The sequence below is a fragment of the Rhinoraja longicauda genome, chromosome 16 (assembly GCF_053455715.1).
Source record: "Rhinoraja longicauda isolate Sanriku21f chromosome 16, sRhiLon1.1, whole genome shotgun sequence".
In the NCBI taxonomy this organism is placed as follows: Eukaryota; Metazoa; Chordata; class Chondrichthyes; order Rajiformes; family Arhynchobatidae; genus Rhinoraja; species Rhinoraja longicauda.
Window position 1 is genome coordinate 3610454 of NC_135968.1, and position 13809 is coordinate 3624262.

General features: G+C 50.6%; 2 protein-coding genes across 3 annotated transcripts; both read left to right on the plus strand.

Annotated features, from left to right (window-relative positions):
- The first annotated feature begins 475 nt into the window (after positions 1 to 475).
- LOC144601085 (uncharacterized) lies at positions 476 to 5060 on the plus strand. 2 transcript variants are annotated; one of them, XM_078413017.1, is made up of 2 exons: positions 476 to 578; positions 2145 to 5060. In XM_078413017.1, exon 2 carries the CDS (start codon positions 2267 to 2269, stop codon positions 4694 to 4696), a length of 2430 nt encoding a protein of 809 aa, XP_078269143.1. In that variant the 5' UTR covers positions 476 to 578; positions 2145 to 2266; the 3' UTR covers positions 4697 to 5060. The 2 variants fall into 2 exon arrangements, with proteins under 2 accessions (XP_078269143.1, XP_078269144.1); XM_078413018.1 differs by having other exon boundaries at positions 492 to 578; positions 2150 to 5060.
- A 4378-nt stretch (positions 5061 to 9438) lies between these two features.
- LOC144601416 (uncharacterized) lies at positions 9439 to 13008 on the plus strand. Its single transcript, XM_078413513.1, has 4 exons — positions 9439 to 10379; positions 10463 to 10526; positions 10647 to 10675; positions 12987 to 13008. Exons 1-4 carry the CDS (start codon positions 9439 to 9441, stop codon positions 13006 to 13008), a joined length of 1056 nt encoding a protein of 351 aa, XP_078269639.1.
- Positions 13009 to 13809: the final 801 nt, after the last annotated feature.

Below are 13809 nucleotides of genomic sequence, written 5' to 3' on the forward strand. Positions count from 1 at the left end.
CATATAACCGGGCTGGATTTTAATATCTTGGATATGTAGCAAATAAAGTTCTGTTGTAAAACCTCTGTGACTCTCTCTGCAAACAATATACCTAGGCAGGTCATTTGGCGCATCTGGTCACTCAGTCTTTCTCCTCTGTTATCTTCTTTGGAATGTACTTGTTCGTCTTTTACCTGTTTATTCGGGGAAGGTAAAACGGTTATTGGTTCATAAGTCTGAATTGCGACACTTGTAAACGTAATAGTTTTCACAACTAAACGACTACGTCGTTTGCGGGAGGTCACTGTTCTCCACTGTTGTCTACTGGGGAACGCTGAGCCGGTGATTTCAGGTCCATGTCCATGGCGCCCTCTTTACCCAGAAACCTCCGCACTCCAGAACTCGCCCTATATTGCAGGCGATACCAAGCGCGCATGCTCGTAGAGCCCCGGAAGTGGTGCGGCCATGCGGTCCGCGGACAAAAGACTCCGGAGGATCGGCGGCAGGGAGGAGCGGGGAGCCGGGCGCGGGGGTCGGTCAGCACCGAGGAGCGGCCCTCGGGGACACGGTGGGAGCGCATTGAATGCACGGACAGAGCGGTGAGAGGAAGCGTCCCGACCCGGACCACGACCCGCGCACCTTCCCCACCCACCCATGAGTCTGTAGGAAGGGTCTCGACCCGAAATGTCACCCGCTCCTTCTCTCCAGAGATGCTGCCTGACCCAGGGCCGTCTTTACAGCATTATGGGCCCCGGGCAAAGCAGTGTACTGGGGCCCCTCCTCCTCCTCCCACCCACCCCGTCGCCCCCACCGTTACTCTCCCCCACCCCCCTTTCCCTACCAGCCCTCCCTGTCGTGCCGGCGAAAAGCACTTACCGAAAAGCACAGCGATGGACTTAGTTGTGGCGAAAAGCAGTTACAGATCGCTGTGAGAAGCACTTAGGTATGGAAAAGCAAAGCACTTAGGGAGCTAATTGTTGCGAAACAGATCGCTGTGAGAAGCACTTAGGGATGGAAAATGTTGCGAAAAAAAACCCACTTATTGAACCTACATTTTTAAAGTAGTATTTAATTATTGCAAGTCACTTAACATACACAGATCAGCATGGGGCCCCTATGCTCGTGGGGCCCCGGGCAAGTGCCCATCAGGCCCATGCGTTAAGACGGCCCTGTCTGAGGGGTCTCTACCTGTGACGTTCAATGACATTGCCGTTGTCATGTTCACCACTGACAATCCACACTGGGACAGGGCCACCAAGGACCAGAATGTCCACTAGACCAGCCACAGATACACCGTGTTGCTCATTGTGGGGACATGGGACTTGCCCAACAGGTGAGGAGTGAAAACCTGGGCCAAATCCCGGATGGAGGAGTGGCTGAAATGGACCGCTGTGGTGCAGACAGAAAGAAATTTGGCAGCTGGACACAAAATGCTGGAGGAACTCAGCTGGACAGACATCATCTCTGGATAGAAGGAAAGGTGTGACAGTTTGGGTCGAGACCGTCCTTCAGGCTGAGAGTCAGGGGAGAGGGAGATATGGAGATGAGGAAGTGTAAGGTGTGTGAACGAGGCAAAGGTAATGGAGATCTAGGAAAATGTAGAATAGATCATTGTTAGCTAGGAGTAGGTCACAACAAAGCAAACAGATAAAATGTAATCGGGGACAGTCAGACTGGTCAGAGAACAGGGAAGGGGGCGGGTTGTTGAAAGAGGGAAAAGCAAGGGTGACTTGAAGATAAAGAAGTCAATATTCATAATGGCAAAAGTCAGCCAATTTGCTGTTGAGCCCAGACAGAAAATGGGGGCTTGTTCCTCCACCTTACTTTCAGGCTCACTGTCGCAGTGTGATGTCACAGTTCACCTCAGATATAGAAGTTGTCTGAAACACTGATCTTTACCTGTTAATCGTTTACCTGTCCGGGGTATGACTGCCGATGGTCATACAGCCCTGAAGTGAACAAAGAGAAAGATGATTGAACCTTATTACTTTCCATCTCAGTGAGGAATATGGAATCTGCTGTGGTGGATGTTTATGTTAAATTTTATGTGCATGCAGTCTTGTTGCTTTTCACTTAGTATGGCTGTATGCTAACTCAAATTTCACTGTACCTTAATTGGTACAAATTGATCTTGAAATCTAATTTACTCTAAACTCTTTTTCCAGGGTAGAAGAAGCAGAGGATTGATGTCCGGGAATCTCAAACTCATTCATTTCACCGGCACCTGAATGCGTGGGGGGGGTTCGCTGTGTCAGTTGATCCGACCAGAGGCCAGAGAGTTCACAGCATGGAGAAATTACTCGCCGGCTCTGAGTGTGAGCACGGATTACAACAATCTTCCCACCTCGTGACCCAACGGCAAGTTCACACCGTGGAGAAGCCATTTACCTGCCCCGATTGTGGGAAGGGATTCACTCAAATACACAGCCTGAAGAGGCACCAACAAATCCACACTGGGGAGAGGCCGTTTGTCTGCTCCGTGTGTGGAAAGGGATTCGCTCGTTCATTTTCGTTGTTGATGCACCAGCGAATTCACACCGGCCAGAGGCCGTTCATCTGCTCTGAGTGTGGGAAGGGGTTCAAACAAGCCTGCCACCTGGTGGTCCACTGGCAAGTTCACGCTGTGAAGAAACCATTTCCCTGTCCGGCTTGCGGGAAGGGATTCACTCAGGAAGTCAACCTGGAGAGGCACCAGCTTATTCACACCAAGGAGAGGCCACACACCTGCGCTGAATGTGGGAAAGGTTTTTTTAATTTGTCTGTGTTGCAGATCCACCGGAGAACTCACACCGGCGAGAGGCCCTTCGTCTGCTCCGAGTGTGGGAAGGGATTCAGCCAATCTTCTCACCTGAAGGGACACCACCGGCAAGTTCATGCTGTGGAGAAACCGTTTGCCTGTCCCGATTGTGGGAAGGGATTCTCTCGAGCGACCCAGCTGACGTGGCACCAGCAGATTCACACCGGCCAGAGGCCGTTCGCCTGCCTCGAGTGCGGAAAGGGGTTCATTGAATCTGCTGCGTTAGAGATACACCAGAGAATTCACACCGGGGAGAGGCCCTTCGTCTGCTCCGAGTGTGGGAAGGGATTTACTAGTTTGTCTGTCATGACACCACACCAGAGAGTTCACACTGGGGAGAAGCCGTTCGTCTGCTCTGAGTGCGGGAAGAGATTCATTGAATCAGCTGCGTTAGAGATACACCAGCGAATTCACACAGGAGAGAGGCCGCTCACCTGCTCTGAGTGCGGGAAGGGGTTCAACAAAGCTTCCCACCTAGTGACCCACCAGCAGGTTCACGCTGTGGACAAACCACTTGCCTGCCCCGATTGTGGGAAGGGATTCCCTGAAGCGGACAGCCTGAGGAGGCACCAACAAATCCACACTGGGGAGAGGCCGTTTGTCTGCTCCGTGTGTGGAAAGGGATTCGCTCGTTCATTTTCGTTGTTGATGCACCAGCGAATTCACACCGGCGAGAGGCCGTTCATCTGCTCTGAGTGTGGGAAGGGGTTCAACCAAGCCTCCCACCTGGTGACCCACCGGCAAGTTCACGCTGTGAAGAAACCATTTCCCTGTCCGGCTTGCGGGAAGGGATTCAATCAGGCAGTCAACCTGAAGAGGCACCAGCTTATTCACACCAAGGAGAGGCCACACACCTGTGCTGAATGTGGGAAGGGTTTTTTTAAATCGTCTGCGTTGCAGATCCACCGGAGAACTCACACCGGGGAGAGGCCCTTCGTCTGCTCCGAGTGTGGGAAGGGATTCATCCAATCTTCTCAACTGAAGGTACACCGGCAAGTTCACGCTGGGGAGAAACCGTTTGCCTGTCCCGATTGTGGGAAGGGATTCTCTCGAGCGACCCAGCTGACGTGGCACCAGCAGATTCACACCGGCCAGAGGCCGTTCGCCTGCCTCGAGTGCGGAAAGGAGTTCATTGGATCGTCTCAGTTGCTGATCCACCAGAGAATTCACACGGGGGAGAAGCCGTTCGTCTGTTCTGAGTGCGGGAAGAGATTCATTGAATCAGCTGCGTTAGAGATACACCAGAGAATTCACACTGGGGAGAGGCCCTTCGTCTGCTCCGAGTGTGGGAAGGGATTTACTAGGTTGTCTGTCATGACAACACACCAGAGAGTTCACACTGGGGAGAGGCCATTCACCTGTAGTGAGTGTGGGAAGGCATTCGCTCATTCATCGACGTTGGTAAGACACCAGAGTATTCACACCGGGCAGAGGCCGTACAGCTGCTCTGAGTGTGCGAAGGGCTTTGCTCACTTTGATAAGCTGAGAATCCACCAGCGCGTGCACACTGGAGAGAAACCGTTTGCCTGTCCCGATTGTGGCAAGAGATTCACTGAAGTGGGCAATCTGAAGAAGCACCGGCAAATTCACACCGAGGAGAGGCCGTTAACCGGTTCTGGGTGTGTGGAGGGGCTCAGCGAGCCGCGCACGGCAGAAGGGATCGCGGTGAGGCGGGGGCGCGTCCCGCAGAGACGGAAACCCGCCTGGGCAGGGAGCTCGCGCCAGGCGCCGCACAGCCTCGCTGCAGCAGACCCGGTCACAGATGCAGAGCCGGTCAAGTCCGGACCCCGTTGCCGGTCGCCACGAACAAAGACGGGCGCGGCAGCCAGAGAGACCACCCAGGACGAGCACGGCTGCCAAAGAGACCACCTGTCGTTGGAGTCTGCAGTTACCACTGCTGTTCATCACACCCAGGACTGAGCCCATATTCTCAATTAGTTTGGTTTAGTTTTTAGTTTAGAGAAACAGTGCAGAAACAGGCCCTTTTTGGCCCACCTGGTCGCTGTAAGGCAGCAACTCTGCCACTGCGCACAAGGATTGTATTATAGTTATTTAAAAATTCAGTGTCTTAGATAATTTGGTACATTTGTATTGTGGTGGGTGCGTTACCACGGTTTTGATTTGTAAGTATTATTTTGTATCGTAGTCGAATAGATTATTTTTGATTTTTTAAACCTGGTCACTGGCCACTGTTGGAGTTTGTTTTGTTGTTGTGAGTATCTATAGTATCATTTTACTGTTTGGAACTTCATGTCTTGGATATGTGACAAATAAATTAGGTCTGTTGTGAACCCTGTGTTTCTCTTGCATGCAATGTATATTTGGCCACCTGGGATGACTCCAATAAAATGATCTTGTATTTCCTCTCCTCTGTTCGCTCCGGGAAGGGTGGGGGGGATGACACCTGTCAATGCTGCACGAGTTCAAATATTCGGCACTTGTAAGTGTAGTGATTTCCACTAAGGAAGACATAAACCGTCTGCCGGAAATAGCGGGGGACCGGGGGTCTAATGAGATGGAGGAACTGAGGGAAATCCAGGTTAGTCGGGAAGTGGTGTTAGGTAACTTAAATGGATTAAAGGCAGATAAATCCCCAGGGCCAGATGGGCTGCATCCCAGAGTGCTTAAGGAAGTAGCCTCAGAAATAGTGGATGCATCAGTGATAATTTTTCAAAACTCCTTAGATTCTGGAGTAGTTCCTGAGGACTGGAGGGTAGCTAATGTAACCCCACTTTTCAAAAAGGGAGGGAGAGAGAAAACGGCGAATTATAGACCAGTTAGCCTAACATCGGTAGTGGGGAAAATGCTAGTCAGTTATTAAAGATGTGATAGCATCACATTTGGAAAGTGGTGAAATCATCGGACAAAGTCAGCATGGATTTACAAAAGGCAAATCATGTCTGACGAATCTTATAGAATTTTTCGAGGATGTAACTAGTAGAGTGGATAAGGGAGAACCAGTCGATGTGTTATATCTGGACTTTCAGAAGGCCTTCGACAAGGTCCCACATAGGAGATTGGTGTACAAACTTAAAGCACACGGTATTGAGGGTTCAGTGTTAAGGTGGATAGAAAATTGGTTGGCGGACAGGAAACAAAGAGTAGGAATAAACGGGTCCTTTTCGGAATGGCAGGCAGTGACTAGTGGGGTACCGCAAGGCTCAGTTATTTACAGTGTATATTAATGATTTGGACGAGGGAATTGAATGCAACATCTCTAAGTTTGCGGATGACACGAAGCTGGGTGGCAGTGTTAGCTGCGAGGAGGATGCTAGGAGGCTGCAGAGTGACTTGGATAGATTAGGCGAGTGGGCAAATGCATGGCAGATGCAATATAATGTGGATAAATGTGAGGTTATCCACTTTGGCGGCAAGAACAGGAAAGCAGAGTATTACCTGAATGGTGAACGATTAGGAGAAGGGGAAATGCAACGTGACCTGGGTGTCATGGCGCACCAGTCATTGAAAGCAAGCGTGCAGGTGCAGCAGGCAGTGAAGAAAGCGAATGGTATGTTGGCATTCATAGCAAGAGGATTTGAGTTTAGGAGCAGGGAGGTTCTACTGCAGTTGTACAGGGCCTTGGTGAGACCGCACCTGGAGTATTGTGTGCAGTTTTGGTCTCCTAATCTGAGGAAAGACATTCTTGCCTTAGAGGGAGTACAGAGAAGGTTCACTAGATTGATCCCTGGGATGGCGGGACTTTCATATGAAGAAAGACTGGATAGACTAGGCTTGTACTTGCTGGAATTTAGAAGACTGAGGGGGGATCTTATAGAAACATATAAAATTCTTAAGGGGTTAGAGAGGCTAGATGCGGGAAAATTGTTCCCGATGTTGGGGGAGTCCAGAACCAGGGGTCACAGCTTAAGGATAAGGGGGAAGTCTTTTAGGACCGAGATGAGAAAACATTTCTTCACACAGAGAGTGGTGAGTCTGTGGAATTCTCTGCCACAGAAGGTAGTTGAGGCCAGTTCATTGGCTATATTTAAGAGGGAGTTAGATGTCGCCCTTTTTGCTAAAGGGATCAGGGGGTATGGAGAGAAGGCAGGTACAGGTTACTGAGCTGTGTGATCAGCCATGATCATATTGAATGGCGGTGCAGGCTCGAAGGGCCGAATGGCCTACTCCTGCACCTATTTTCTATGTTTCTATGATCAGAGAGGTCGTTGTGTTAAATCGACTGCAGACTCCCCACCCAAAAGGACAAAGTGGATCTTATCCATTGGGGAACGCTGAGCCGGTGATTTCAGGTCATGTCCATGGCGCTCTCTTTACCCAGAAACCTTCGCGACCCAGAATTCGCCCTATGTTGCAGGCGATACCTAGAGCGCAGGCGCGAAGAGCGCAGGATGTGGTGAGGTCAAGGCGCGCATGCGGTCCGCGGACTAAAGACTCCGGAGGATCGGCGGCAGGTAGGAGCGGGGAGCCGGCCCTCGGGGACACGGTGGCCCACCACCCGGGGACGGTGCGGCCGTGGGTAACACACCGGAGAGTTACTTCCGATCCGCAGAGCGCGTTTGGAAGCGCAAACATGGATTCCCTGCCCCCTAGATAGTCTGGTCAGTAGACACAGGGAACTGCGGATGCGGCTTCACAAAAAAGGACACAAAGCGCTGGAGTAACGAAGCCGGTCAGAAAAAAAGGGTCCTGACTCGAAAGATCCCCGCACGTTAACACGACCCGACACACAGTTTGTGTACATTTGCACCAAGTCAATTAACCTGCAATTCTGTACGTCTTTGGTGTGTGGGAAGAAACCCTCAGTGGGGGTGCACACACCAGAGAATTCCCACTGGGGAGAGGCCACTCATCTACTCTTAGTGTGAGAAGAGATTCATACAACTTGCTCAGCTGAAGATCCAACAACGAATTCATGCTGTGTGGAAAACATTTGCTTCTCCCTGCTGAGGGTCGGGTTTCACTGGTAAATCTAACCTGGTGACCCACCATAGAATTAACATCAAGGAGAGGACATTCACCAGTTTAGTGTGCGGGAAGGGTTTCACTGAGATAATGGCACACCAGCTCGTTCACACTCGGAGAAGGTTTAACTCAGATCTTGGTTCAGTGTTTAACACCTCTCGCAAGTCCACAAGCGACTGCATTTTTTGTCTCTGTGGTTATTCCTGATGTTCATCACAACCAGGGCTAATTTGGGTTACATTTAGAGTTTATTCTTATGTTGTTAGTACTTCATATAACCGGGCTGGATTTTAATATCTTGGATATGTAGCAAATAAAGTTCTGTTGTAAAACCTCTGTGACTCTCTCTGCAAACAATATACCTAGGCAGGTCATTTGGCGTATCTGGTCACTCAATCTTTCTCCTCTGTTATCTTCTTTGGAATGTACTTGTTCGTCTTTTACCTGTTTATTCGGGGAAGGTAAAACGGTTATTGGTTCATAAGTCTGAATTGCGACACTTGTAAACGTAATAGTTTTCACAACTAAACGACTACGTCGTTTGCGGGAGGTCACTGTTCTCCAGATACAAGGACCAAGTGTCTGTTGTCTACTGGGGAACGCTGAGCCGGTGATTTCAGGTCCATGTCCATGGCGCCCTCTTTACCCAGAAACCTCCGCGCCCCAGAACTCGCCCTATGTTGCAGGCGATACCAAGCGCGCAGGCGCAGAGTGCCCCGGAGTGAGTAGTGTAGTGATTAAATTTTGAAGTGATCCTTAGTACCTGAACTGATGTACAGCACTTTGGTCAACGTGGGTTGTTTTTAAATGTGATATCTACAAATAAAATTAACTTGAATTTTTGACCAAGTCGAGGAGATCTAGTTTGTGTCTTCACGTGATTTTTTAAAAAAAATCAAAATAGGCTTTATTCGAGAAATAAATATATACAATGCATGATCCTTACAAAACTCCGTCCGGAGGCTACACGTACATTCAATACTGCTTACACAAATCACACAATTTTTACCCCACACCCTTGCCACTCACGATTACAATCAGGCCGACCACAGTCTCAGAGGAACAGGAGAGAAGGAATTATTCACAAAAAGCTGGAGTAACTCAGCAGGTCAGGCAGCATCTCGGGAGAGAAGGAATGGGTGACGTTTCGGGTCGAGACCCTTCAGGATAGAAGGAATGACGTTCAGTGCAAGATAAGGTCCGTTTAAAGATAATCCGAGGGTCCTCTCAATGTGGCACCCCATGGCATTGCCATCGTAATGTTTATCACCATCAATCCTCTGGGGGTGGGTGACCAGTGAGCAGAATGTTCACTGGACCAGCCAGCGAAACACCGTGTTGCTCACAGTGGGGACCTGGCACTTGTCCAACAGGGGAGGAGTGAAAACCTGGGCCAAATTCCAGGTGAAGGAGTGGCAGAAACGGCCCACTCTAACGAAGGCAGAAATTAAGTTGATGAACTTGATGTTGAGCCCAGACAGAAAATGAGGCGCTTGTTCCCCCAATTTACTTTCAGCCTCTCTGTCACAGTGTGACGTATTTCACCGCAGAGACAAAAATTACCTCGTCTGTAACACTGGTCTTTACCTGTTAATTTATTGTAATCTCTTTTTCCAGGGTAGAACAAGCAGAGGATCGATGTTCAGGAATCTGAAACTCATTCATTTCACCAGCACCTGAACGCGTGGGAGGGATTCACTGTGTCAGTTAATCTGACGAGATGCCAGTGAGTTCACAGCATGGAAAAATTACTCACCAGCTCTGAGTGTGGCGAGGGATTCACTCAATCTTCACACCTGGTGACCCAGCAGCAAGTTCACGCTGTGGAGAAACCGTTTGCCTGCCCCCATTGTGGGAAGGGATTCTCTCGAGCTAGCCAGCTAAAGGGGCACCAGCAGATTCACACTGAGGGGAGACCGTTCGTCTGCCCTGAGTGTGGGAAGGGATTCACGCGTGCCCACACACTGAGGATTCACCAGCAAGTTCACGTCGGGGACAAACCGTTTACCTGCCCCGATTGCGGGAAGGGATTCGCTGAGCCGTGCCAGCTGAAGAGGCACCTGCACGTTCACGCTGGGGGGATGCCGTTCACCTGCCCAGAGTGTGGCAAGGGGTTCATCGGGTCATCTCATCTGCAGGCGCACCGGAGAATTCACACTGGGGAGAGGCCGTTCATCTGCTCTCAGTGCGGGAAGGGCTTCATTTGTTCATCCGCGTTGCTGAGACACCAGCGAACTCACACCGGGGAGAGGCCGTTCATCTGCCCTGAGTGCAGGAAGACGTTCTCGTGCTCTTACGCACTGAGGATTCACCAGCAAGTTCACGTCGGGTTGGAACCGTTTACCTGCCCCGATTGCGGGAAGGGATTCACGCGTTCCGACACGCTGAGGGTTCACAAGCAGCTTCACGTCGGGGAGAAACCGTTCGGCTGTGCAGATTGTGGGAAGAGATTCATTCAATCGTGCCAACTGAAGAAACACCAGCATCTTCACAGTGGGCAGAAGCCGTTCACCTGCCCAGAGTGTGGCAAGGGGTTCTGTGGATCGTCCACGTTGCTGGTACACCTGCGAACTCACACTGGGGAGAAGCCGTTCACCTGTTCTGACTGTGGGAAGGGGTTTAATGTGTCGTCTCAGCTGCAGATCCACCGGAGAACTCACACCGGGGAGAGGCCGTTCACCTGCCCCGAGTGCGGGAAAGGTCTCATTTCTTCGTCCGCGTTGCAGATACACCGGAGAACCCACAACGGGAGCGGCCGTTCGTCTGCTCTGAGTGCGGCAAGGGGTTCAGCCAATCTTCTCACCTGAAGAGTCACCGGCGAGTTCACGCGGTGGAGAAGCCGTTTGCCTGTCCCGTCGGCGGGAAGCGATTCCTTCGAGCTGGGCGGCCGAAGTGGCACCAGCAGGTTGACTCCGGGGAGAGGTGACAGACAGGTCCGCGGGTTCAGACCGGGAAGAGGCCGTTCACCTGCTCCGAGTGTGTGGGGGGGGGGGGGGGGGTGGGGGGTCGTGCGTTCTCACGCACTGAGGGTTCACACTGGGGTAAATGTAAAAAATGTCCCTGGTTTGTGTAGGATAGTGCTAGTGCGTTACCTGATGGGTGAGCCGATAGCTCAAATATTCAAGTGAGTCCCACCCTTTGCTCGCACTGAACAGGTGAATGACTCCAAGGGGTAGAGTGTGGTGTAAGGGTTAAGCAGACAATTTCAGCTGTAGTAAACGCAACATGGAGTTATTAACTAAATCAGCAGCACTGCATTCCAAAGCCTCTCGTAAACAAGATTCAGACGCGTTATCTCCGAGAATTGACCTTGCAGCTGTGGTCAGGGTGTCTCGGAATTCCCTGGGAAAGCATAGCATTGGTGAGGAAAGCAAGACAGCAGGATATACTGTATCTGCTTTTCCAGGTGTCAACTTCTCTACATCGGCGAGACCAAGCGCAGGCTCGGCGATCGTTTCGCTGAACACCTCCGCTCAGTCGGTCTTAACCTACTTGATCTCCCGGTGGCTCAGCACTTCAAACCCCCCCCACTCCCAATCTGACCTCCTCTATTGCCAGAGTGAGGCCCAGCGCAAATTGGAAGAACAGCACCTCCTATTTCGCTTGGGCAGCCTGCATCCCAGCGGTGTGGACATTGCCTAATACGGGACAAGGGCGGTCCCGTACAGGACAAATCAATTTAGCCCAAAATACGGGATGCCCCAGCTAATACGGGACAGTTGGTAACCCCAGGCAGTGGCATGGTCTGATATGAAATGCCATAAAGGATGGTGTCAGGCGCCCTTTCGGTCAAGAGAGCCCCAGCTTTGGACTGAGGACAGGAACATCCAGCAGCGTGCTCTGCTGCGTACTCAGGGTTTGTGAGCACGTGCAGAGACACCTGAGTTTATGTGCCTTATTTAGCAATGTAATAAATTGCTTGGTGAATCAAACTCTGTTGTCTGAACCCAGTGATTTGTCGAACACAAAAATACTCACATGCCAGGGGGAATTACGGAGGCATATTAATCTACAAACCTGCACGTACCTCTTTGGGATGTGGGAGGAAACAGGAGCATGCGGAGGAAACCAACAAGGTCACGGGGAGATTGTGCAAACTCCACACAGAGAGCACCACAGGAGGGGAGTGAACCTGGGTCTCTGGTACTGTCAGGCAGCGGACCCTGCCATTGTGGAGAACATCAGGGGTCCCTCTACGCAGGGTTTCTGCCCATCGGGGAGGAGGGTATTGCACCGAGGAGTCCCCTGCAACCTGTCTCTCTCGCGGTTCACAGACTCGCCAGCCACCCGCCACTTTTGTAGGCTGGAAGAGTCTGTGTACCACGTGTACATGGAGTGTGTGAGGCTGCAGCCCCCTGTTCCAATATCTAAAGGGGCTGCTACTTGCCTTCTGGCTGCACTTCTCACCTGCCATCCTCATCTTTGGACACCCTGTAGGGGAGAGGGTCGGGGGGGGGGGGCAACCTTCCCCCCCATTGACGAACTGTGCACTGCAAGGGCCAGGAAGCGAGCGGGCAAGATCATCTCTGACCCCTCTCACCCTGGCCACCCAAACTCTTTGAAGCTCTGCACTCTGGAAGGCGACTCCGGACTGTCAAAGCCGCCACAGACATAAAAACAGTTTTTTCCCCGCTAGTAGTAACTCTACTCAATAACCAAAAGTCCGTAGTCTCTTTTCGCTCTGGTTTATTTCATTCACATGTTTAAACTAAAATGTTGTATTCTTAATGTTTTCTGCTTTATTCTTCATTGTTTACTGGGTGTTCATGTTGTTACTTACGAATGGAGGACCAAGGCACATTCCTTGTATGTGTACATACTTGGCCAATAAATGTATTCATTTATTCATTCATTTGGTGTCCAAACATGATTACAATCAGGCCAACCACAGTGTAGAGGAACAGGGAAGAGGGAATAACGTTCAGTTCACCACCATTAATCTCTCGCAGGATGGGTGACCCGTGAGCAGAATGTCCATCAGACCAGCCACGGAAACACCGTGTTGCTCACTATGGGGACGTGGGACTTGCCCAACAGGTGAGGAGTGAAAACCTGGCCCAAATCACAGGTGGAGGAGTGGCAGAAATGGCCCACTCTAAAGAAGACAGAAAGAAAGTCGGTGAACTTGATGTTGAGCCCAGATAGAAGATGAGAGCTTGTTCCCCCAATTTACTCTCAGCCTCTCTGTCACAGTGTTGATGTCGTATTTCATCGTAGAGACAAAATTAATTACCTTGTCTGATACATTGGTCTTTACCTGTTAATTTATTGTAAACTCTTTTTCCAGGGTAGAACAAGCGGAGGATTGATGTTCGGGAATCTCAAACACATATATTTTATCCAGCACCTGTACGAGATACCAGTGAGTTCACAGCATGGAAAAATTACTCACCAGCTCTGAGTGTGAGCAGGGATTCACTCAATCTTCACACCTGGTGACCCAGCAGCAAGTTCACGCTGTGGAGAAACCGTTTGCCTGTCCCCATTGTGGGAAGAGATTCATTGAATCATCTGCGTTACAGGTACACCAGAGAATTCACACCGGGGAGAGGCCGTTCACCGGCTCTGAGTGTGAGAAGGGATTCAACCGAGCTTTCCAACTGGTGACCCACTAGCAAGTTCATGCTGTGAAAGAAACATTTCCCTGCCGCGATTGTGGGAAGGGGTAAACTCAGGCAGACAGCCTGGAGAAACACCAGCTTATTCACAACGAAGTAGAGGCCACTCACCTGCACTGAGTGTGGGAAAGGATTCACTCATTCATCTGCGTTACAAATACACTGGAGAATTCACACTGGGGAGAGGCCGTTCGTCTGTTCAGAGTGTAGGACAGGATGCAAACAATCTTCTCACTGAACAGACACCAGCGCCCTAGTAGTGCAGGCCGAATGGTATTAAAAGCACTGGAGAAGTAGTAAAAACATGACTCTCACAATGCTTCCCGGCTTCCCTGATGACCCCAATGGAATATTCTGGTACTCCCTCTTCCTCTGTTTAGTCCGGGGAGGGTGAGTGGGTGAAAATTGTATTTGGTTCATGAGTCTGACAGTTTCAATATTCGGCAATAGACAATAGGTGGAGGAGTAGGCCATTCGGCCCTTCGAGCCAGC

Coding starts and splice junctions, on each gene's coding strand:
- LOC144601085 (XM_078413017.1), top strand. CDS start 2,267: ATGGAGAAATTACTCGCCGGCTCTGAGTGTGAGCACGGATTACAACAA.
- LOC144601416 (XM_078413513.1), top strand. CDS start 9,439: ATGGAAAAATTACTCACCAGCTCTGAGTGTGGCGAGGGATTCACTCAA. Junction 10,380..10,462: donor ACCGGGGAGAGGCCGTTCAC/CTGCCCCGAGTG, acceptor GCGGCCGTTCGT/CTGCTCTGAGTGCGGCAAGG. Junction 10,527..10,646: donor AGAGTCACCGGCGAGTTCAC/GCGGTGGAGAAG, acceptor CCGCGGGTTCAG/ACCGGGAAGAGGCCGTTCAC.